The 24,875-nt window shown below is 43.2% G+C and overlaps 1 protein-coding gene across 8 annotated transcripts in view; it reads left to right on the top strand.

Moving 5' to 3' along the window:
* Nucleotides 1–24,044, top strand: part of LOC132891561 (R3H domain-containing protein 1-like) — a 111,353-nt gene extending 87,309 nt beyond the window's left edge. For 4 of the 8 annotated variants that reach the window (XM_060929270.1, XM_060929267.1, XM_060929263.1 and 1 more), the window contains 13 exons: nt 2,810–3,070; nt 9,429–9,601; nt 10,709–10,810; nt 13,160–13,423; nt 14,047–14,182; nt 17,608–17,759; nt 17,910–18,037; nt 19,030–19,133; nt 21,114–21,286; nt 21,366–21,510; nt 21,708–21,805; nt 21,945–22,016; nt 22,633–24,044. In XM_060929270.1, the coding sequence (XP_060785253.1) occupies nt 2,810–3,070; nt 9,429–9,601; nt 10,709–10,810; nt 13,160–13,423; nt 14,047–14,182; nt 17,608–17,759; nt 17,910–18,037; nt 19,030–19,133; nt 21,114–21,286; nt 21,366–21,510; nt 21,708–21,805; nt 21,945–22,016; nt 22,633–22,635 (1,811 nt within the window). In that variant the 3' untranslated portion in view covers nt 22,636–24,044. The remainder of the gene's footprint in view (nt 1–2,809; nt 3,071–9,428; nt 9,602–10,708; nt 10,811–13,159; nt 13,424–14,046; nt 14,183–17,607; nt 17,760–17,909; nt 18,038–19,029; nt 19,134–21,113; nt 21,287–21,365; nt 21,511–21,707; nt 21,806–21,944; nt 22,017–22,632) is intronic. The other 4 variants (XM_060929265.1, XM_060929269.1, XM_060929268.1 and 1 more) reach the window with 4 other exon arrangements.
* Nucleotides 24,045–24,875: the final 831 nt, after the last annotated feature.

The following is a 24,875-nucleotide window of genomic DNA, read 5'->3' as shown; positions in this document are numbered from 1 at the left end:
AAGAAGTAATCTTCTTCTGCCCCGGACAGTCTTTGGCTTTCTTCCGCTTCGTGCCGCGGGATGACGTCTTTAAATGCCCAAGCGTCAACAAAAACAACTCGCGAACTACTTCTGTCAAAAGCTCCCGCGCCGGTGGGTGAAAGGTCATTCAGTCTCGAGAAATCTCGCTCTACAAGTCAGCTGACCTTGTATGTAACCCATGTCAAATCTCGCGAGAGCAGCCGCGACAAGTAAACACCTAAACAACATGGCGCCTCAGTCTGGAAAACGCCAATTCGGATTGTTTTTGCGCCGTCTGGCGGTGTATCTACTATGATTGGAATATTTTTGGAGCAATTATAACGTATTTGATGATCAGACACATTGTCACGTAGTGTTGCTGGGATGTTTTCACGGAGTCGGTAAGGGGGCACACGCCGAGAGTAAGAGGGCGCAGCACCCCTGTTCCCCCGTTTAGACGAAAGCCTGGTATGTATTTATGATATTAATGATGAATAATCATTTTATGTTTTAAAAAAAATACATGCTGAAATTCCTATGCTGTGAGAAGCCTAACACTGCATACTTATGGATAACTGCGGCCTTAGGACAGATAACCGTACAATTTATTTCCAATTTTTAGTGAAAATATTTTTACATGTGATAGGGCCGTAGGGGAAGCTAAAGTTAAATAAACAGCTTACTCACTTCTGAAACTTCAGAAATACTTCAAAACCTAATGCACTCACATCATAGCATAATAACAAATGTAAACTCGCATCATAGCATAATAACAAATGCACTGCCTGAGTAAGTAATAGTATAAAACAGTGACAGCGACTCACGGTAGTTTGTGACAAAAAAAGCACTTAATTAATCACATGTGGTTATACTTCCAAGGATAAAAAGCTATCTTTACATTTACAAAAAGAACATTCAAAGCTGATTATCATGTCAAAGTCAGTATATGTTAGCACAGAAGATTGAAATTTCATTTGACTAGGCTCCAACGTGCAGCTAAAATAAAACTAAACATACTGATATAAACATCTACAATTAAAACACGCACACCATCTTGTCATCAAAGTCAGTACTTTTGATTTCCTCGAGAAATCATAATGCAAGTTGTTTTAAATTAACCAACCCGAAAATGAAAACCATGTGCAAGTGCAACTTCAGTTATTGAAAATATTATCTCATGACCTTCCATGTAAAATTACTTGGTGCTACGAGCTAGCCTAGCATGAAACACAACTTTGACTAAAAGCTGCAGTAAGTCGTTTTTGAAGAAAAAAGGTACGATTTTAGCATGTTCAAGCACCCAGAATTACAACCACATTAATAATGTTTTAAGAAATCGAACTAGGGCTGGGCGATTTTACGATTACGATGTTATTCACGATATAAAATCTCTACGATTAGAAATTAGACACGTACGATATGCCTACGATAAGCCTACGCCTTCAATAAAATTACTTCGTCCGAAGTTTTGACAGACACGCGAATAGCCAATCATAACTAAACAGTACCGCACGTAACCAATCAGTTGGAAGAGAGCCACGTCAAGTTAGGTTGCGTGCACACACAAACACACACACACGTTTAGCAGCAACGCACAGCATGGCTGTGGTGAAGTTTGCAGGAGCGCGGCATTTCTCCAACAAAGCGATTATAAAAATGAGCGAGAAGCCGACTGACCGGAGTTCTGAACAGGAAAGTCAGAGCACTGCCCTGGAGGACATCGTTGAAAAGAAGGGCCAGAGATCTTCGGTTGTGTGGAGGTGTTTTGGATATTTAAAATCGGACATACAACAAAGTGTTACGCAAAACCTTAAACACACTGACGTACAGGATTGCACTTTTTTTCTCCTTGCAGCATAAGGTTTACACGTCAATACGTCTTTTATGTTTATTTGAAAGCTGCTAGAATTTGCACAAATGATTAACAATGGTATATAGTTTTTATTTTTCAGTTTATTCATTTGAACAAAAGAATGTGCATCCAGTTTGTTTTGGTTCTGTGAACCTTGAAGGCTTGTTAAGCTATTTTTGTTAATTAGGAAGGAACTACTAATTTGTAATGTTCATATTTTGAGCAGAAAATCAAAGAAAATACAAAAATGGTGATTTGATTTATATCGTGATATATATATCGTTATCGAAAATTTTGAAAAAATATATCGTGATATAATTTTTTTCTCATATCGCCCAGCCCTAAATCAAACCATTTGTATATACGTCAAAATTTCAGCGAGATAAGAGTATAAACATTTAAGCATCTCAATGGTCTTACCTCAGTGGACCGCAAATTCTGTGGAAAAGCTTGCCTGTGGTAAGATGGCCGCCCTGTGCGGACGTTCTGGAATACGCGGTGAGGCGTCTAGTCTTCTATGTAAATCTATGCTGTCCTGCACCTGAGTCATGCCACTGTTGAAAATTGAAGCACTAAAAACCGAATTGCTAAATTAATCAAGAAATTAATTAACTTGTCATTCATTGCTAATAAAATTATTACCTTTTTTCATTGCTCTGGTCTCTGAGGTAATTAGTAATTAATATTGAAAATGTATTGCACGTGTTTGGAATATTACTCAGAAAAATTGCCTTTCCTGTATCTATAGGGAATCTATAGATCACACCAGGTTTAAAGGGGGGGAGGGAAAAAAAAAAGTCCAAAATCCCGAAAGACTTCAAGCTTAAGGGCTCTAATTTATTTCTAACTCTACAACCCCCATCATCATCATCATCATCTAGCATGATTGGCATGGTGTATTTCTGCTGTACCTGTCGCTTAAGGCTTCCTGTCGTTGCTCCCTTCCCCCTTCCTTAGGTTCTGACTCTTCTAGTAGCGTAGGTTCATCTACGGGCTCGCTCTCTCGCTCTCTGCCTCCCCCTCCTGTGGCCTCATCCCTAATCCAGCCGGGCCACGCTGCGCCCTTGGCCTATCCTACCATCAGCACTAGTAGCAGTGTGTCCTGTGAGGGTGGCAGGAGCGGGGCGCCAACAACCGCAGCTAACGCTAGCTACTATTTGCTTCCCCTGGAAGCGGCGGGAATACCGCCCGGGAGCATCCTGCTCAACCCGCACACAGGTTGGTACTCACGTAGGCACTGACTGATAAGTCTCCTTGTGATTTTAAGCTTGAGGGAGGTTTGTCTTTTGTTTTCTGCACTGAATCCTAAACTAACCCTACTTACTTCCTTAATTACTTATTTCCTTCCTTACTTACTTACTTACTTACATAGTGTCTTAACCATCTGTTCTTGGATGATGTAAGGGGAGGTAGAGATGTAGTCATGGTTTATTAGTGTAAAAAAAAAAAACACAAACTAATGACCGAGCCTCATAATTGGCTTTTCTTTGCTGGTCCTTTGGTAAGTAAATTCAGCGCTGATGAAGTGCACATCACTGTCACCGAATTGCTAAGAATCTCCGCCTAATGAGGCAGCTCATACGCCATTTAAAATCCCTCCAAACAAATCCACTGCTCGCCTTATCTCTGGTCAGAACAAATTCTCCAAAGTGTCGCAGGGAAACCGATAATGAAGCTGTTCTGTGTGTTCTCGAAAGCGAGCGGAGGTGATGGATCCTGTTAACTGCGCTGCATATAATATTCCCTATTCACTTTGCTCACGCCTGTCTCGTCTTTAAATATGCATGCGACCGATAAGTCGGCGCATTGCCGCCGCGAATATATTTTTGAGGAGCAGCCCATGTGCGTTATTTGCTTCAGAAAGGTCACGGAGCAATCAGTAAATGGGGGGAATTTTTCCTTTACCACAAGAATTTATCTTGATCCAAGTGACCTAGGCAAAGCCCGTGAAGACTCGAGGTCGAATTGATCCGTTTTCGGATGTAACAAGAGTTCACACGTACTGAGGAAACATCGGGTTGCAGGTTTCCGCCCTCGAATTTGAAATGCGTTCAGAAGTCTAACGTTTTGCTTCCAAGCTTGAGAAATGAGTCGCAGCAGAGTGCGCCAAAAAAAAACAAAACAAGTAAAGCCTGATTAATTCAGGATGGTATAATTGAACTTTATGGGGTAGAATCGGCTAAACTGTTAGTGGTGTATCTGTGAAAGAAATGCTAATTACAGAAAGTATATTTGGCGAGATGATATGAGACACCACTAATAGTTCACAGGGTTTGAGATGTACAGTATATATGTATGTGTATGAGGAATGGATTATTTCTGCTCCGTCATGTTGGAGATTAGCTGAGGCTTGAGAATTGTACGAGGCTGGCCGATATTCATCAGTCCTCTCCAGGCTCGGAGATTTCTGAAATTTATGACGGCAGGTTTATAACCAGGTTAATTAAAATCCTGGATCTCTGTGTCTAGCATAAAACAATGCTAGTTTATAGTCTAACTCAGCCTTATCTTGAGCTGGTTCACGATCCTAGAAGCAAGAACTCTAAACAGACATGATTGAAATTGGGAAACTCAAGCATTTTTTATATATATATATATATATATATATATATATATATATATAAAATAAAATATGCATATATGTGTTATTTAGCAGCTGGGAGGTCCGTATGGTCCCAGAGGGCCTCGCTCAGTACTTTCAAGACCTCGGTCACGGTATTTCACCATACGGACCGACCTTAAGCTGGTAAATAATATATTTATTTTTTTCTTTACCAAATTCTAACAGAAAACGAGAGCGCCCGAAAGGGAAAACCGAGCCGAGGCGCCATTTTGAATCCTCATTCACGGCTGTAACGCAAATGGCTTCCTCCTCGGTATACAAGTGCACTTCCATGGCAGGAAAACAACTACATTTTCACTACGTTCAGACTGCACCCTGAAACGACCCATATCCGATTTTTTTTTTTTGCCCATATGCGACCTGTATCCGATTTGTTATTGGCAGTCTGAACGACACAGATTCGATTTTTTTTCTCATGCGACCCAGGCCGCTTGGATATGTGGTCCTAATTCCGATGCATATCCGTTATTTTCACATGCGACTGCAGTCTGACCGGACAGGTCGCATTCATGCGACCTACACGTCATCAACAAGAGACAAACGTCACTATTCTGCGTTGGCTAATCCCGCCTCTTTGGTGGAAAACAACATTTGTACAGTTTTCAGAATTTAAGTAGACTTTTATAGAATTGATCCAGCTCATGGTGGATTTGGTAGGGACCTGGATGTTGATCTGTTAGCCTGATTAAATAAAACAGTTTCTATAACTGATTTATAACTTAAACCATCCTGTATTACAAGATTATAAGATTGTTCTGGAAATTTCCAGTAATTTGACACCTTCGGTCTCATTAGTCTGCTGCCCACATTAATCAGATTATTGTGCGAGTTCCGCCGCCGCCACAAAAACCACATCGCCAGGTCTCGCCTCATCTCCATGCTTTACTTGCAAACTTGAAGAGTGCGCTTTTTTTTTTTGTTTGTTTACGTATTACGTAGATGTGCTTATTACGTGTCAATTTGCGCATGCGGGACACTTTTGGGTCGTTTTCCGTTCATATTGGAGATCGCATACAAGTCTCATATAATTGGTAATGTGAACGGCCGAACAAAAAAATCGGATTTCACAACAAATCGGATATGGGTCGTTTCAGGTTGCAGTCTGAACGTAGTGTTTGCCGCCTATGTCGTCCCCTATTTATACAAATAGGAGTCATTCAGGATTCAGCCATGTTTTTGCTCGGCGTCAGCAACAGTTAGAGGTTTTAGCTTTCTCCTGAAATGTTTTCTTTTATTTCTTCTTCCTCAGGGTAGTAAAACTCGCTTTCGCTGTGTGAACACTGTCGTTATCGCTATCCATGCTGTAAAATTAATGCTATTCTCCTGACAAATGCTGGCAAAAATTTAAGTTTTTTGATAATCTTTTAAATAAATCTTATTTTAAAAAAAAAAGATAAATGTTGACAAAAAATTCTACTATGTTTGTTGTTGTTGTGAACGAGCGAGTCGCCAGAGGTCCGTAACCTGGGTCCGTATTGTAGGATACGCACCTGCTCACCAGCCAATCAGACTGCAGGATTTGATGGAAACTGCACCGCGAAAAAAAAAATTATCAGTTATTCCATGGAATTGAGTCGTGCATGAGCTGATAGCCGACGAGTCGCGTAGCACCGAGTCGGCTATACACCATGTACGACGAGATTAAGCGAAATAACCATTTTATTCGATCCACATTCACTGGATTTTGAGAAACTGAGCATTTTTATTGTTAATTTTTGCAAATTTGATCAATAAAAACTTCATACAAAGCATCCAGTCATTTCTGCTTAGAATGTAAACAAACTGCCGAAATGTCACAAGAAATTTGTGAAAAATGTGATAATTTTTGAAAAATAAAAAGAGAGATGTTCTTACCGTCAAATACTTTCATTCCATATTTTGTTGCCAAAAAAAAAACACGAGTTGGCCTAGTGGTTAGCGTGTCCGCCTCTCGATGGAGAGATTGCGAGTTCTACTCTCGGTCGGGGCGTACCAAAGACCATCATAAAAATGGCACCTACTGCCGTCTGGCAAGGCACGCTGCAATACAGATGTGAGTGGGGAGTCAAACTCTCGCAGTTCCCAGAGGACTAGCCCCCCACTCTAACCCTAGCTATGTAATACGTGAGAGTCTGAGGGCTACGAAACGGGAGATCGGCGCCGCCCGATGCGCCACATGGCATGGTAAGGACTTTGATTTTTTTTTTTGGGGGGGGGGGGGGTTTGTTTTCGGGTAAACTTTGTATGTCGTCCTCGTTCGCGTCAGCAAAACACTCCGCTGTTTTGTTTTTCTCTCCTCGCGGTACATGAGCTGATAGCCTAGTAGTAGAGTAGCCAATCAGAGCACGTGATTGCTCATATCCAGCGAACGTGGATCGAATACCAGGAAATCTATTTGCGTCTTAAAGGAGTACGCCACCCCCAGGTGAAATTGAGTCAGTCCCTGCAGTCCCTAGAGTTGGATGAGTGAGCCAAAGCGTTTTGTAGCCGACCCAGCCATTACCCTGATCTGGAAACGTCCCGGTTAGCTTTAGCTTAGCGTAGTCGCTGTAATCCGGCGTGTCCAGCTAGCATTGTCGTTGCAAAAGTGAATCAAATAACTCAAGATTTTTTATAATTATTTCTCATGACCTGTACATTCACATCGAGTACACATCAATGCAAATTAACACGAAGGGATTTACTAGACCGATTTATATCTGGAACTATTTTCGGCCACAGCACAGGCAAAGCACCGCTGCAGGCGCAAAGACACCACGCAGCACCACAACTTCCGTCAATACACCAGTGTTACCAGGGAAACCAGGGTTTTCAGGTGCTGCGTGGTGTCTTTGCGCCTGCAGCGGTGCTTTGCCTGTGCTGTGGCCGAAAATTAGTCTGGTTAACACCAGACCATATCACAAGTGAAATATGGTCTGGAATCCGCCTATTGAATTTCTCATAGGGGAGGTGTGGTTTACGATTGTCAACGGCCGTTTATTGGACGTTGCGAATGTCTATCATTTGGCGTATACGTAGCCCATGGCCAATCATGGCAGTTGTACCCGGTGACGTAGTTAGAGCGACGAAGAAGAGAAGGAAAGAGAAGGCAAAACAAAAATAGACTGTAACGCCAAATGCGGTTCTTTTTTTTTTAAAACAAACTTTCGCTCTAAACTATTCAGAACAGTGTCTAAAGCTTGATCGAAAGTTTGGTTCGTATCGCTCGCCGCCATGTTAAACGTGATCTGTAAACAGTCCCAAATAAACTACAAGCTTCCGTTTGTCGAGTAGTACGCGTCACCGTCTTTCCACCCCTCCCCACTCTCTGATTGGCTCCCTAACTCAGGCGAGCCTTTAGACCATAGTTTCCATGCTGTCTTTTCAGATCGGAGCGATTGTTCAAAGCAGCATGGGATTTCCCAGGCTAGCCGAAAATAGTTCCAGATATAAATTGGTCTAGTAAATCCCTTCGTAGCCCTGTGATGACCTGGCGACTTGTCCAGGGTGTACCCCGCCTTTCGCCCGTAGTCAGCTGGGATAGGCTCCAGCTTGCCTGCGACCCTGTAGAAGGATAAAGCGGCTAGAGATAATGAGATGAGATGAAATCCCTTCGTGTTAATTTGCATTGATATGTGTACTCGATGTGAATGTACTAGGGCTGTAACGATATGCATATCGAAATAGAAATCGCGATACGCAGAGCCACGATCCGTATCGCGATACAAGAAGGCAGAATCGCGGTACACCCTTTCAAACTTGTCCTCAGCCCAAAAACAGAGGCGCTTCCAAACTTCAATTTATGAATACTTTACTTTTTATTTAAATTACATTTTAAACTTACTTAAATTACTTTTATTTTTTATATCTATTAGTAAGTCGTTTTTTCGCCGACCTGCGACAATCTTCTGCGAGTCACGCAACGTCCACACTCGCCACTGGCAGAGCGTTCATTTCTTTTAAGCGGTCGCCATTCTGGTTGCGACGCGGGGAGCGAATCTGTAAACAAGCAGCTCATTGGCTGGCTAGGTGTGCCACAAGCCAATCACAATCACTTGACCGGAAAGGCATGCGGTGTTGCCAGATTGGGCGGGTTTAGGTGCTTTTTGGCTGGTTTTGAACATATTTTGGGGTGGAAAACGTTAGCAATATCTGGCAACACTGAAGGCATGTCTGCTTGGGCGGAAGCCTTCTGCGGAGGTTACATTTTGACACGCGAGCAATGTTTCACCATAAAAATTCCGTAATTTCCATCTGTTTTCCGCGATAACAGAAAATCATTGGCCCTATGAGAGTGAGACAGTGAGAGAGCCCCCCCCCCCCCCAAAAAAAAAAAAATCCTAACGGATTTACACGATTTGGAAAAATGACTTTTTCAGAACCGAAAAAAACAGAGCTTCCGGCTCAACAGTATTATTTTGAGAAATAAAACATTCTTTGGATTTACATTTGTTCATTTTTGCATACATATTACTCATTCTCTGCAGTGGTCTGAATTATTTGTTATTAAATAGTTAACGTAAGTAAGTAAATGTTAAGTCAAATTTACTACTTTTAAAAAAACATTTTTTAAAAAATCGTGGGCGTATCTAATCATGGGTCAAAAATCGCGATACGAATCGAATCGTGAGTTGGGTGTATCGTTACAGCCCTAGAATGTACAGGTCATGAGAAATAATTATAAAAAATCTTGAGTTATTTGCTTCACTTTTGCAACGACAATGCTAGCTGGACACGCCGGATTACAGCGACTACGCTAAGCTAAAGCTAACCGGGGCGTTTCCAGATCAGGACAATGGCTGGGTCGGCTACAAAACGCTTTGGCTCACTCATCCAACTCTAGGGACTGCAGGGACTGACTCAATTTCACCTGGGGGTGGCGTACTCCTTTAATGGTGAAATAACTTCATTCAGCAGCCGTCTGTGTCTCTGTGTAATGTTGTTGTAACGCTGTTTTATTTGTGCCAGATTGTGATCTCGCTCCTCCGATTGCAGGTCAGCCTTTTGTGAACCCGGAAGGCAGCGCCGTGGTCTTTAGCCCCAGCGTGGCTCCTCAGGCTTCCAGGCCCCAGCAGCCTTTGCCTCCTCCTCCTCCCCCTCCTCCTCCTCCGCCACCTCTACCTCCCGGCCCCCACCAGCATCAGTCCACCAATCATGTCATGTCTCAGGTATGGTTGTATGATCGTGACGTTTCTCAGAGTAACGGGAATCGGTTTTGTCGTTAATAGTTTCGCTTGTTCTTCCCACAAGACTTGCGTGCTAAGCAGGAGACAGCTTGCATTTTGCTCAAGATAAATGTCATAGCAGTAAAATATCGCAGCCCCATGCTCTTAACCCGCATGCAGTATTCAGTTACGCAGATTAATGCTTCGCTATGACTTAAGCCAAATGAACTGACCGCGTGGTCATCCTTTTTGATTTTGTTTATTTATTTATTTATTTTTGGGCGGGCATGTCAATTAGATATGATAGATGGTGCGGGAAATGTGCTGATGGCGCTGTCCTGCAGCCAGTTATAGAGCCCGAAGGGGCATTAATTGCTTGGCCCAGGTATTTTGCTTGCTATTAAGGGAAGATTAAACCTGTGGCCACGCTTCCGTCGGGGGCCTCGGTTGCCAGCCTCGTGTCAGCGAGTGAATGTCAAGCAAATACGCGCTCACGTTAAAGAGCAAGGTGCACTTCAGTTTCCAAACGGGAGCCTCCGGAGTTCCCGCAGGTCATTTTAGTAAATTACAGTCTGTTCGGTGGGGCGGCTAAATTTCGTCAGGCGCTGTGCTACGATGACCTCGGAGTAGAGGATGATGGGAGCATTAGGCTGATCAATTGCCAAGATGTAAAATTAATTTGACCCCTATCAGAGCGGGCATTGACAACAGCAGGCTTTCGTTTTCCCATCGATCTCCCGAGTGCCGATCTCCAAAATTAAATTTGTCTCCAAGTCCAGGGATTCTCAGATAACTAACACGCGCACGCACACAGTGCGACCATCTCTAATTAACCCCATCACCGTACATTTATCGTTGTCGTCGTATCGAGCCGCCTAATTGGCTCAATTAACTTCCTCACACGTTTTTTTTTCTTTTTTTTCCCCTTTTCTTTTTATCCTACTAAGCCACTAAACTAATACGCCCCGCAGGGTGAGATCCGCTCTTTTGAATATCTGAATGCCTGTGCTGTGTCCCCCCCCCCCCCCCCCCAAACTTGAGATCCTTTCGTCTTTTCTCCGTCTTTGACTAAACCCGTTCTCGTCTTCTCGTCGTCTCTTGCTTCCTCAGCCCCTCTGGCCTGTCCAGCCTTCCGCTCAGCCTGTGCAGTACTCGGCGGTGTCTTACCCACCACAGCTCCTCTCCGTCTCCCCTAACCAACAGTACACTGTGGTACCTTTTTCTCTTCTTCTTCTTCTCTTTTTTTTTCCTTCCCCCTTTATCTACTTGTGCCATTTAGAGCTTTAATTTTTTTCTGTCTCGACTGTGCATGCTGTTCAAATTAAATGTGTTTTGTTACTGAAGGCTACATCAATTTGTTTCAGGGTTTTATGTACTGTATTTTTCAGACTATAAGTCGCACTTTTTTTCATGGTTCGGCTGGCCATGCGACTTATACTCCGGTGCGACGTATATATGTTTGTTTGTTTTTTTTTTCACCGCGAGTAATAACGATAGTAATGATTAGTAATAGGCTACTAATCAGCAATTCCAGCATTACGGACGTGACACTTGAACTCAAAATGGCAACAAATGACCCAGTGCATGTTTTATTGTCTCCCAGTATTTAAACAGGTGTTGCATATTTTAAGGCTGTACCATACTGGAGAAGTGATAGAACAAGAACAATTCCCATAGTACATCTAGGGCATGCCAAAAAACGCCAATAAAAGATGCGTTATGGATGTGACAGAAAAAGTATCACTTTTCTTGGGTGACTGTACATTTTTATCAAACTCTGTGAAATTGTAAACCTAATGTCGAAATGGAGATATCCATTTGATAGAGGGGTCCAAGGTGAATATTAAAAAAATCTTTGTTTAAAATATTTTGTATTTCATGCAGAGTTTCGGAAGGAAAAGTCCGGATGTGGATGTGACGAAATTCCGTTATGGATGTGACGTGTCTGAAATAGACATGGCATATGTTTAGAAAATCAGCAATTTAACCACCATAACCCTTTGAAAAACTCTCTAAATATCAGCTAAAACTATCAAAGTTCTTAAATAATATTTAGGATGGCTATTGTTTTGTGGATTTTAGCATACATTTCTGTGGCTTGTGGCAATAATATAGAATTGTACATGATCAAAGTTGATTTTAGCTTGGGGTTTACATTATAAGAAAGAAAGACTGACAGTGACATATTAGGTTGGTGACATATTAGGTTGGTTACAAATTGGTTCAACTTATTCACATCTGTAAAATACAGGCCTAGGTGAGATCTCTGGGAGTGGTTTTGATGTATTACATGTTGCTTTATTTTTGCATGGTGAGGTTGACATTTACATGGAATTGCCCTAATATTAGTTATAATAATAATAATATAGGCTATTAGTAATAACGATAGTGATAGTAGTAGATATTTAAAATAATCAGACTAGGCTACTTACAGGGCAAAGTGCGCGTTATCACTGCTCAGCTGTTCGTTTATTAAATAAACAATGCAGTCGCGCAGTAACGACGCGCCGCTTATCAGATACAATCACAGATTCTATGGATAGAATAACCCTTCAAAAAAGTGCGACTTGTAGTCCGGTGCGACGTATATATGTTTTTTTTTGTTTGTTTGTTTGTTTGTTTTTTTTTGTCTTCATAATGCATTTTTTGGCTGATGCGACTTAAACTCCGGAGCGACGTATAGTCCGGAAAATACGGTACTATTCCGAGTTGTGTGCATCCACCACTTTTTTTTTTTCCCCCTCCTCATTTGCCATTAACAAATCTTATTCAACTACTTGTACATGGTGATGGTGAGGGAATCTAATCTGTCGCAGTAAGACTTGTGCTCTATGACGAATTCCTTTGGCCCAAATTTGATTATAATGCGGTAATTTAAAGCAGGCTCCTTTGATAGATGGTTCTGCTTCATAAAATATAGAAAGCTCTCCTGTAGAATGGATGGCAGAACGCCGCCGCCGCCCTTAATGGCACTCATTGGTCTTGTGCCTACAGTAGATTTACAGACCGTGAACTTGGAAAGCTCATTCTAGTCACTGTTTACACGTTTCTACACGTCAGCATGAAGCGATTCTGTCGCATGCTTCAGTAAGGCTTCATTTCTTGACTGTTTTTGACCTCTCTGGAACAGTAAGCATCCCTGGATTACTAATTAAAAAGGGAGGAAGGTCTGCTCTGAATAATTAATCTCGGAACAGATGTCAAAGTGAATTTTCTATGAGTAGAAATGCAGCACAGCCCCGTGTGTGTGTGTGTGTGTGTGTGTGTGTGTTTAATTGAGAAAATAAAACAAATTGATATGGATTGATGATTAAACCACTGGGGTTTGAGTTAGCAAATCCATTAGGAGCTGGGGGGAAAAAATATCTCAAGTTTGTGCACAACCCGTGACTGCGCAAAATATTTCTCGTAGCCCATTTACCGATTCAGTTAATTTGATCCCATGGCTTAGTTATTGTGTTTAGAAGATATTAAGGAGCAAGAGAAGACATGACATGACATGGCGTATTATTATTATCTGGAACGTTGATGCCACGTGTGTGTGTGTGTGTGACCTGGTAGCAAGACAACCTGAGCACTCAGTTCAGCCACATGAGCTTAGCGCGGCAGCCGTCAGGCGAGGCCCGTGATGCCCACACTGCCATGTATCCGTCCTCCGTGGTGCTCCAGGCTCCTCCCCCTCCCCCTCAGCAGCCCGGCTACATGGTGCCCACGCCCGGGCAGAACATGCCAACCCCAACCTACTCCACTCCTGCGCCAGGCCCAGTGCCCGTCAACCAGCCGGTGATGCAGCAGCAGGGATACATGCAGCAGCCTATGCAGCAGGTAAGCCCAAACCCAGATACCTTACTTTGAACGATCAGTGTCAGGATCCTAAAATGGCCGCCATGCTTAGTAAACAGAGCAGTTTTGACATCCGAACCATGTTTGACGATATGAAGTTAACCTTATGAATGAGGTGGAGCAGCGTTTGCTTTTATAAGGTCGTTTTTTTTTTTTTTTTAAACATGCTTTAAAAAGTATTTTATAACTCGTTAATGCTGTGTTTCATTAATGTATTTTAAAAAAAAAAAGCCTAAGATTATATTCCCAGTCAAGAATGTTCATTATTTTTCTGAGAGTGTGTTTTATTAAAGTAAACACTGCGTTTTTATGTCCGGACTAAGGATTTAATCCAGTGGCACCGAGTGAAAGATGAGTCAGAGGTGGAATCTGAGTGGACTCGGTCACTTATTCATCATTGATCAAGACCAAGTTTAGCCTTAACGTTGGACGTGTTATTGTATAAAAAATTGCGCTAGAAACAAATCTATCTTTATAATCATAAAACCACAAGAAGGGTCTGTTCGAGCTTTTGATTTCTGATCGACCCTGAATCCTTCAAGCACGTCTGGATTGCTGTGATTACAGTATTTGTCCTTTTTTTTTTTTTTTTTTTTGACCATCAGCAGATGCCGTGTTACTGCGCACCAGGCCAGTACCCTCTGTCCGGCCAGCAGTATCGGCCAGTTGGCACGGTGCAGTACAATAGCCCTCAGAGCCAGCCGATGCCCCCACCCCCTCCTGCTCCTACCCAACAGCCAGGTAACTCGCACACGACCTGTTCGCCAAACTGCTACGTGTTAAACCTCAACAGCTGCTTCTTATCGTTTTTCCTTTAATCACATTAGAGTTGGTACATAATTGTAAAACTCCTCCCGTTCCTTTCAGCACTTGGATGTGATCTGTTTTTTTTTTTTAAGTAAAAGCTATACAATTTTGTTGCACCCTGCCCCCTTTTTTTTTCCTCCTCTCTCCAGTACATTGTTGTCTGTTTCCTAGCAGTTGTAGTTTTCACACAAATGATTGAAAATGAGGAAGCACCCCAGGGGCAGAGGAGCGGCGCCGAAAGCTAATTACACAGAACCAAGCACTTTTGTACTCGCGTTGTTATTGCCCTTTTTTAAACAGATACAAAAAGCATTTCCAATCAAATACAACATCAGTGGCGTTCGTTCTCTCTCTCTCTCTCTCTCTCTCTCACACATGTAAATTCGCCTCTTTATTACCCCACATGCTTTGATGGATGTTTTATTCAACTGAAGTGTAAAACTGCTATTTAAAAAAAAAAAAATGTCCTTTATGGCTTTAAGCTGGATCCTTTGAGAAGCTTAAAGGAACAGTCCACCGTACTTCCATAATGAAATATGTTGTTCTCTGAATTGAGACGAGCTGATCCGTACCTCTCCGAGCGTCGCGCGACCTCCCAGTCAGTCAGACGCGCTGTCACTCCTGTTAGCGATGTAGCTAGGCTCAGTATGGCCAATGGTATTTTTTGGGGCTGTAGTTAGATGCGACCAAACTCTTCCGCGTTTTTCCTGTTTACATAGGTTTATATGACCAGTGATATGAAACAAAGTTCACTCCTGGGTGAAGGTATCAGTGCGCTGCCGAAGCGCGCAGAAGGTGTTAGTACGCCTGTCATTATAGTGCGGACTATCCATAGCATAGAAAATCGCCACGTTTCAATTTGTGTAACTGAACTTTGTTTCATATAAACCTATGTAAACAGGAAAAACGCGGAAGAGTTTGGTCGCATCTAACTACAGCCCCAAAAAATACCATTGGCCATACTGAGCCTAGCTACATTGCTAACAGGAGTGACAGCGCGTCTGACTGACTGGGAGGTCGCGCAAAGCTCGGAGAGGTACGGATCAGCTCGTCTCAATTCAGAGAACAACATATTTCATTATGGAAGTACGGTGGACTGTTCCTTTAATAGACATTTGAGACTTTAAGGCTTCAGCTTTGCTTTCATCACCTTAGCTGTCAAGTTGTTTTATGGCGTGGTCCGAACAGCGAGCTAAGGCATGGTCCTAAAATGAATCACCTGGAGGTTTGGATATAGATAGTCTTCAAAGCTGCCAAGCATCCAGTAAACTGTTTTCTTTTCACGTGATGTAATGTAACAAGACCGTCAGCTGTGACTCAGAGTGGCTGAATGCGGGGCCGGGACACTGTCTGAGAGGCCCTAAGATTCTCACAGTGAACCGGTCTCTTTTCCAGCCCCTCACTCCTCCTCACGCTAAACGCGTCTCCGTTCGTCCGAGCGCTCCGGCTGCTGCGGAACGGCAGCGTCACTGACTCAGGAGAGGTGCCTCTGAGCCTTTACCCCTTCATCCCAAACAATAGACCGTACCGTTTCTACGGTACTTCACAGCATGAACACATCACCAAAATATCCTCCTTCATGTTTGCTGGCACTTCAGTCATCACTAATAGCGGTGTGAATGGAAGTTGCAAATCGAAACCCGAACTCGGTTTGAAAAAGGCAAACTTAGCAGATGGATCCTCAGGAAGCGCCGTTAGAAATAATCTCCGCGTCGCCTCGGTTTGCGAATAACATTTGAAAAGAAAAGAACGTCTTTTGTAACTTAGTTTAGCGAAGACATAGGGGAAGATAATTTTTTGTCGTGATGCACGAAAAACACACGATCAGATCAGCAGTGATGGATGAGCAGAATGAACTTCGCAGTCAGCGAGAGGGGGGGGAAATGAAAAATAAGAGAGCCAGAGGAAACAAAACATCTGCCCTCAAAAGAAGAAAGACAACACATAGGATTTTCCCCCCCCACCCCACCCCAGAGTCTTAAATCTTAATCATAAGCATCTGACAATGCATTTTTTTCCCTCAAGCAGGCAATGGGTGAGCAAGATCGTCTTTGAAAACTTGAACGTTCCAAGGGAGTTTAGTGAAATAACTCGTTTTCTCCTTTCTCTCACTATCATCATTTTTTTTTTGCTTCTTTGCTCAGTCAGCCTGCACGGAGAATGTTTAATATTGCATTTCCTTCCATTCTGGCTTCCTAAGTGGAGGTGAGTGAATCGAACCAAAAATAGCCAGCTTCTCTTCAGCTCCTCGCCGTGGGCCATCCATTCCTTTTGTCCCACTTTTTTTTTTTTTCTCATCAGGGCTAAATTGATTGCTGTCGCTTTGGCCAAAAGCCAGGAGAAATTGAAAATTGCCTATCCATCCACAGCCCCCACCTTCCTCAACTCCCACACAGGCCTCCCATTGAGCCTTCCCACTGGGCACCTCCTCCGACGAGAGCGTTTCAATAGTGTCGTCTGGATGTACACTCCCCTCCCCCTCCCTATAACCTTGACACCAATGCAAATTATCCTCCTCTATAATGGGCGTCGGAACAAAACCACGTCGGCTGCTTTTTATCACGTCTCGCCTCACTGGGCTGTTTCTGCAAACGTCGTCGTCGCCCGCCCGCCCGCCGTTCTCCAATAGCCTTAAAAGATGTAGCAAGCAAAGGTGCTCAGCAGCCAGAATGTAACGTTTGTAGACCATGAGGTAATGAAAAGGCGTTTAACGGCAAAAGACTCGCAGGTGTTGCCACAGGGAGACGGAAACGTATTTTAGCTAACAAGGGAGTAATTAGGTGGCTTTAGTTTAATTGACATTCTCTGGTTCTAAATAATTCATTCCAGTGACGGAAAGGAAGGATTACGGCATGTTCTTCAGAAACTTCTTGCTTCTTAGCCTCAGGATATAAAACCTGGTAATTTCTTCCTAACTCAAATTCATCATCGGGCGTTATTCCAGTCTCGCGCTTTAGATTGGCTTATTTCGTCTTTTTGATTCTCTGACGTGCCGTGTTGTGTGACCGTGCATACAATTTAATTCTTTATTGCATTACACTACTCGGTTGTAACATTCGCCCATTTCTCAATGTTATTTCTCAGCAGTCTGAGAAATACAAGGTGAAGATGAACGCGTTCCCTCAGGTCAGTTTTAGTGAAAATTATGCAAAATATATTTCAGAGATTTTTTTTTTTAAATGATTTACAGTCTGGAACAAACAATATTTACTCCTTCGCAAGTGCGACTTGAGAATCCCGTGCCCAAATGCAAATCAGGGTGATGTCACTCATCTCATCTGAAACAATTTTACCCTCCCATTTCCATCCATTTTTAGTGATTTTTTAATTTTTTTATTTTTCCCCTCTCATCGCTTTAGGTTACCAAACTGTGATGCCAAATCAGCAGCCGAGCTACCAGAGCGTGGTGCAGCAGCCGCCGAGTCAAACCCTGGTCAGTGGCCAACATAGCAATATGGGAAATCAAATGCAAGGCATGATGGTCCAGTATCCCTCAGTGCCATCTTATCAGGTGAGAGTCGGTGCCTTCGCCATGGTAACCCTTTAAACTCCTTTTTTTTTTTTTTTTTTTTTTTTTTTAAAAGAGCGACGTTCCTCATTACTTAAAATAATTGATGCTTGAGTCACAAGGTAGGACTTGAACGCATGTGCTTTTCGTCAGGTATCCATGCCTCAAGGATCCCAGCAGACATATCAGCAGCCAGTCATTATTCCCAGCCAGTCGAGCCATGCTTCCAGCATTCAGGTCTACTACAGTGTTATACCACCAAATCAACAGAACACCATGAGGTACGGACCCTATTATAAGGCGCCGCTTATTAAAAACCACGTACTCGGTTAATATTTATAATGGCACATTATTTACCCCACATTTAAATGGGTAGCATTAATTCTCATTACAGAGCTCATATTGACTCCGTCAGTCACTTTTTTTTTTTTCTTGGACTCGTCGTGGACGTTTTGTTGGTTTCTGATCCCTGATGAAATAAAACCAGATCTGTGCTGCACACTGTTGCTAAATGTAAATTTTCTTGCATAATTTCGTGAGGCACCAGCTAAAGAGGTCAGGCCGCACCGGATCGAGCATCACAGAATAAGTAAGAAGAAAAGGTCACTTTTTTTTTTTTTTTTAAAGCAGACTCGACTTTACTAGGCCACGTTTGGCACTGATTTATGTGACCGGATACCCGAACACACTTAATATAACGCAGCTGGTCCCGAAAGGAGCGCGCTCTCGTTTTCTCTACACATCTACCATCCTTCATAAGAGGCAGCCCGTGCAGGGGGTTTATTCCTCAGGGCACCTGATCGCTCTTACAGCTGCCTGTGCACTTTGACTGGCACATCAGTCTCTGTGCTGCTTATATCCTCATTAGACCAGCACTTTACATCCTTATTAGAGAACGGGAACAGCGCCTCGGAAAATCCGGACGATGGATGGCGAATGTCTGTGGTGCCATATCTGTTTTGCAATTGTGAAAATTACATTGGCAGTGGGGTTTTTTTGTTTTGTTTTTTGGGCTTTTTTTTTTTTTCTTTAGTGCAAGCATGTTCCCGCTAGGTTTGCAGAGGGTATATTTAAACTAGTGCTGGCATGCGGAGCTGTGCTGCTCCCATGTGTGCTTAGTGCCCTATATTGGTAATTTCCTTCCAATTTCGAGGCAATCAGCTGAATTTGTGCTGTATTAAGTCAGCTGTAGCTCCAAATTGGTGGAATTTTATTATAGTCTTGGCGGACAAGACCTGTTTATCTCTCCGTGTGCATGTGTGTGTTTCCGCAGCTCCGCAGTGGGATTCCTACCCCCTCCAGGCACGGAGCAGATGCCATTCCCTCGCACGTCCTCCCCCTGCAGTTCCCAACAGATTCCCGCCCAGCAGTGCTCAGGTACTTAAGGCCAGGATGACCTATAACTCACTCGGTCAACATCCTCCTCTCTGCCATCTCGATTCATTTTTATTCAGAATGAGTTTGGGCAACATTTGTGGAAACTGTACCTAATGAATATTTCATGCGTGAGAATCTACATTTTAAATCGGACTTAATGGCACCATCTGTAGACCCTCCCCCCTCCCCGATGGTCAGCGCCCACATTGTTAATAATACACATTCACTAATTTCTGATGTGTAACGTTCATCCAAAACTATGACGCAGCTCTCATTTTGTTGCATGAAGTGCTGAAATAGCACAAATAAAATATTTTCACCATCGTCTGACCCGTTGCGCTACGGTGCGACTTCCAGCAACGCACTCCCGAGCGAAAATCTCTCCTGCAGGTTGCTCTTTTTCAAATCAATATCCTCTTTATCCCTGTGCTACCTTTTTATTGCTCTCCTCCTAATCCTTCCTACGCGCGCGTGCGTGCACGCACAATGCCACCTTGCAGTCCCTCCTTGCTAAATACCGGAGCTCCTCACTTTAAACCTCGCAAAATTAAACGGCGCAGCTCGACAAAAGAAGGTCGCGCCTTAAGAAATGGCTACCCTGTCCGCAGGTTCAGGAAATTCAGTCGGGAACCTGCTCAAAGGGAGGCGGTCCTTCTCATTGTTGAGACCGTAACCGTATAATTTAGCCGCGACAAAAGAAAGGAAGTTGTGTCGTGGCGCAGGCGATCTGACTCGCCCCACCCACGGTTCATTTCCGCATCACGCTTTAAGGTGCTAATTGAAATGATGTTCTCCAGCCCTAACGATCCAATTATTGAACAGATATGGGGTGGTAATTAAAAAGTAATTCCTGTGCGCTTTGTTCCCAGTTATGGCAATCTTAAAAAAAAAAAAAAAAAAAAAATTAAGCAAAGGCCTTCATGGGGCCTCTAATTCTAATTTGCAGCTTTATGTGCATGCCGTTAACGCAAATTGCTTCTCTCCACGTGCCCCCGTGATCTTTCTCTTCTGTCTCTCCATCGTGCTCCTCTTCTTTTGCCCATAACTAATTAAATGGGAAGACGGTAGAGAAGAAAAGCCGCTTTTCAAACACTGGAATTAGATTCCCACTGCCCCTTTTAGCAGCCACTGGCCGAAATGGTTTAATTTCATGGGGGGATTACCAAGTGGAAAGAACATGCCCTTTTTAAATCTCAGTCAGGGCAAATCCTAAATATTTCAGTGTCGCCTTTCGCTGGTTCTGGATCAGATGCTGCCGACTGCCCTTTCAATTTTAGAACAGGAGGTCGTAATGAGCTTGTCTAATCATCATTTCATTATTTTGCTTTTCTGGTTTTTCCTTCAGCCTGTAATTAGACTTATCTGTGGTTTATGACTACGTTTTGTCTGCGAATAAAGCAGGATGTCTTTTAACACTTGAAATTAGTAATTCATTTGAAGGGGGAGGGGGGAAAAAAAGGCGTACGCGAGTCAAATTCGTGAAGCAAAATTAATCAGGGTGTGAGGATCTAATGCAAACGCAGAATAATTGAATTCAACCTTGTTTTGATCTCAATCTGAAGAGGATATTAAATAGGTTACTTTGAGCCATTTAGAAAAAGAGTAATTACGGAGTGAAAAGCTTTCCGAGCCTTTCATAAATGGGGTCAAGTTTTTTTTTTTTCTTTCCCCCTTCTTTCTTTAAAATTCTCCAACCTTTCATTAGATTAAATTGTTAGTGAAATATTTTAACGGCTCTGCGTTTCACTGTTGAACACATTGCCTTCAGTCACAGCCTGATCGAGCAATAGATTTATTCGAGCGCATTAAGTGTAGCAAATGAAGACAAGGATGCATACATGAATCAAACTCATCATAGCGAATGGCAGCTCGTCGTTAATAAAGAGATTGACACTGTGGTCAGCCTGTATTATGTTAATAAGCTTGCTGTTGAACAGGACATCTCGTGTGTGTGTGTGTGTGTGTGTGTGTGGTGCACAGGCGTACCTCCTCCACCCCCAGGTAGTGGCATGGTGATGATGCAGCTCACATTACCTCCAGGTCAGCAGCCACGGCCGCACTCGCCTCCACAGTGGAAACACAACAAGTACCACAGCCTGGACCATCAACGCAGCCAGAAATCCACCGACATCTCCACTCTGGACGGTTCCCAAGTGAGCCGCGTCTCAAATCCCTTTTTTTTTTTTTCTCCTTTGTGAAACCATGTTGAAGTGCTGAATCTTTGCCTTCCAGAGCAGCACTCAGCTCGGCAGCCCGTCCACATCCCCAGCACAGTCACCCACTCCGTCCCACATAACGAACGTCAAGAACGTCCGGCCCGGCCTCACTTCTCTTCCCATCATGCCTCAGTTCTCCAGATCCATTGTCCCAGGGCAAGGTGAGTTCGGCTGCTCGGCGGAGGACAAGCCTCGGCGAGCTCGATCAAGGCAATGCTAAAAATAGCAGGAGGTTTCTGTAGGTTTGACTAATATTAGATGACAATCTTTAATGTTCTCAGGTTGCTTTCTTTTGAGTCTGAACACTTGCATCATGAGTGACAGTTCGATTAATTGTTAATCCTGTTGTTCTGACTAGGTGATGCACGGTACCCTCTCCTCGGTCAACCTCTTCAGTACAACCCTCAGATCCGCCCTCCTTTGCTCCACGCGCCCTCGATGGTCACCAATCACCAGGTAAACACTTGCTTGCCCTGGAGTGCGAGTCCACAGAGCGCGAATCATTACAGCCAGTGCTGAGCCGCAAAGCTCCACGAGCGTTTGAGAGAACCTGTCTCTTTCTCCCCCACCATCATTTCTTTCTTCTTTCATTTAGGGTCCGGTGGGGATTCGGCATGGCGGTCGAGGCAGGAAGGGGCCCAGGAAGGCGCTCTCGACAGATCTCAGTGTAGGTGAAGCCCGTAATGGGAGGACACGCAAGAAGAAAGGGAACAGGAGCGGTGACATTGGCCTAAATATTAAATCACCCGTCCCTAGCCTGTTCTGTCTCCCAAAGCTTTAGACCTAATTTAAAAATAGAATAGCAATGTGTGTTTTCTATAGAACTAAACGGTCTCGGGGAAAATTGAAGCCCCTGGCAGCATGATTTCAAATGTTAATCCATGCGCGAGTCAAGTTTTGTCGGTAAATGCACAGCTGTCCATGGTGAACACCCAAAAAATGTGGTAAAATTATGTAAAAATGCAACACGTCAAGTCCGTTTTAGTAAAATGGATTAAATTAAGCTTTACTGTCCTCTCGTTTAAGCTGCTAACACGTGGCAGCAACGAGCTGCTAATTAGCCGTTGAGGGTGCGTGAATTTTTTTTTTTTTTTTTTTGTCAGAGCAGACTGAATTCGTGATGAGGTCAAGAGATTTTTCCAAACGTTAAAAAATAAGCCATGGCCATGTATAAATAATGAGCTGAGCATTGTAAAATGCATTAATTAGATAGATATAAAACTGAAGTGATGGTGCTGAACAGTTTCTCTCTCTATCTCTCTCCCTCCCCCCCTTCCCTGCAGTGAGTAGATGGCCATGGGCGGTGACAGAGCTGCCCGAGGGTGTCAGTCATGCACAGGCCGACCACCTGCAGGGGAAACTGTGCAGGGTGGGCCCCGTACGTACAGCGCCCGTACCTAGCCTCGTCCTCTGAGCCAGCCCCCACCTACACCATCCTGTCCACAGTCCCCTCGAGGCATAGTGTCCCAAGGGGCAAAAGACCTGCCACAGTGCCTGCCTGGCACCCTTCAGTCTCCCCCTCAGCAGAAGACGGTGAGCGGCGTGGCCTGGAGCGGAGAGGGCCGACTCTCAGCGAGAGCGTTAACTGTAACTGACCCCTACCATGACCCTACAGCACCAGCACCCCCTGCTTTACTCATCCTCACCCTCACCTTGTCCTCCTTTCTGACTCCGAGTTGCCCAGTTTTGTTTTGGTTTTAAAAAAAGAATGTTCTTTTCCTCCCACACGTCTACACACATTCGGGTTATAGACGCTTGCAGGGGGGTGAGAGATGTCTTTCTGATGCTTTTGGGAAAAGGAAAACGAACTTCAGTTCAGACATATAATGTCCTTTCTATATTTAATTAACTGTAACATATCAAAGGGCAACCTGTATTTGGGTTTTTTTTTTTTGTCTCTTTCTACTTTTTTTTTTTTTTAATTTTATCTCTCTCCCTTTTTAAAAAAAAAAAAAACTGTCATCAGTCCAACGATGTTTTTCCCAGTCCGACGCCGTTGATCACATTCACCCCTGTCTGAGGCCCTCCTGGTGCACAGCTGCCCCTCCGTCCCAGCCATCACCCCCTCGGTGTGGTCAGATCATGGAGTCACCTGTGTGCCACGCAGTGGGTCTCATGTTGTGCCTTCGATCAGAGGCCGACTTTGCTTTTCTCCGAGAAAGGAAAACGAAGACGCCTCAGTGTCTAGTGTAAAATGACGACCCACGCATTGTTTTGTAAATAATTTTATATAGTAGCTGAATAATTCAATCGTTTTCCTTTCCATTGAACGTTGGGATTAGGCACAGGCTGTTTGGTTTTTTTTTTTTTGTGGACATCCCTCAATTTTAACTTTATTTAAGTTGTCACTGCAAATCGTCCACTCCTCCTCACCGCTATTTTAATAATCCTCATCTCAAATGGTTCTACTCCACCTGTCTCAGATTCTCTTCCTCCTTGTCAGAAGTTTTGATTTTCAAAATAAATCTTTAAAAAAAAAAAAAAAAAATTATATACTGGGTCACTGGAAAAAAAAAAAAACCAACACAATTTGCACATTTATACAATTCGCTATATAAATATATATAAATAAATAAATAAATATATTTTTCTTTTATTTCTCAAAGAAAATGTGTGGATCCTGAAAGGTTGTTCAATGTTTACTGGTGTCATTTTTATTTCAGTTTGAAAACCAATAAATGTTTACACCAAATGACATCTTTATGCCAGATGAAAATGAGTTCTTCCTCCCTCCCTCCCTCCCTCCCTCAGAACTGTTGCCTGTTATATATTTATACATTTTTTTTTTTTTAAAGATCTCTTCTCTCAGTGGAGCAGCTTGCTGTCTCTATTAGTTCACATTTATCAGATCGTGGCTTTGTTAGCATGCCTGCCTGGGCCTGTCATCTGCTGCTCTGCCGGCTGCTATTCATCTCAATATTCCCTTTATTGGCCCATTTGTCTGCTACATTAACCTTCTTCCAACCTCATCTCTCCAAACTGCCCTACAGTTTATCTAGATTTTTCCCTCTTTCTTCCCCCCCGCTACTGTTCTCCCCACCTTTCCTTAATAACGTCAAAGCAATTTAGCGCAAGAAGAATCCTGCCCAGCTGGCTGCGTCGAATCTCAGCCCGAAAGAGTGCACTCGTGCCAAAGCCTTTTATTTTTTCATTTAAAAAAAAATCAGAGATCTTCATCACGACGTCATTGAGCTTATTAATGAGTAATTAAATCAAACATCAGCCGGAGGACCGTGCGCTCTGAAATAGACCCGTCAGAATAACAGCAGAATTGTGAACTTTGCCGTTTATGGAGCTTCAACTTCTTCTGCTTTAAGCTGATAATTGTTTTATTGCTCTCTCGAAGCCCAATAAAGTCTTTCCACACACGATTGTTACTCCGTCAAGTATGAGATGATGTACAGTACAATCCAGTCAAGCAGAGTGTGTCGAAAGCTTTGGGAGACAAATGTTGTCATTTTTCCTCCACTTATTTTCCCAGTAGACACTCAGCAGACGTTTCCACACTTGACTCTGCTTAAAGTGC

Source organism: Neoarius graeffei, chromosome 9 (assembly GCF_027579695.1).
Source record: "Neoarius graeffei isolate fNeoGra1 chromosome 9, fNeoGra1.pri, whole genome shotgun sequence".
NCBI lineage: Eukaryota > Metazoa > Chordata > Actinopteri > Siluriformes > Ariidae > Neoarius > Neoarius graeffei.
This window is presented reverse-complemented; position numbering and strand designations above follow the sequence as displayed.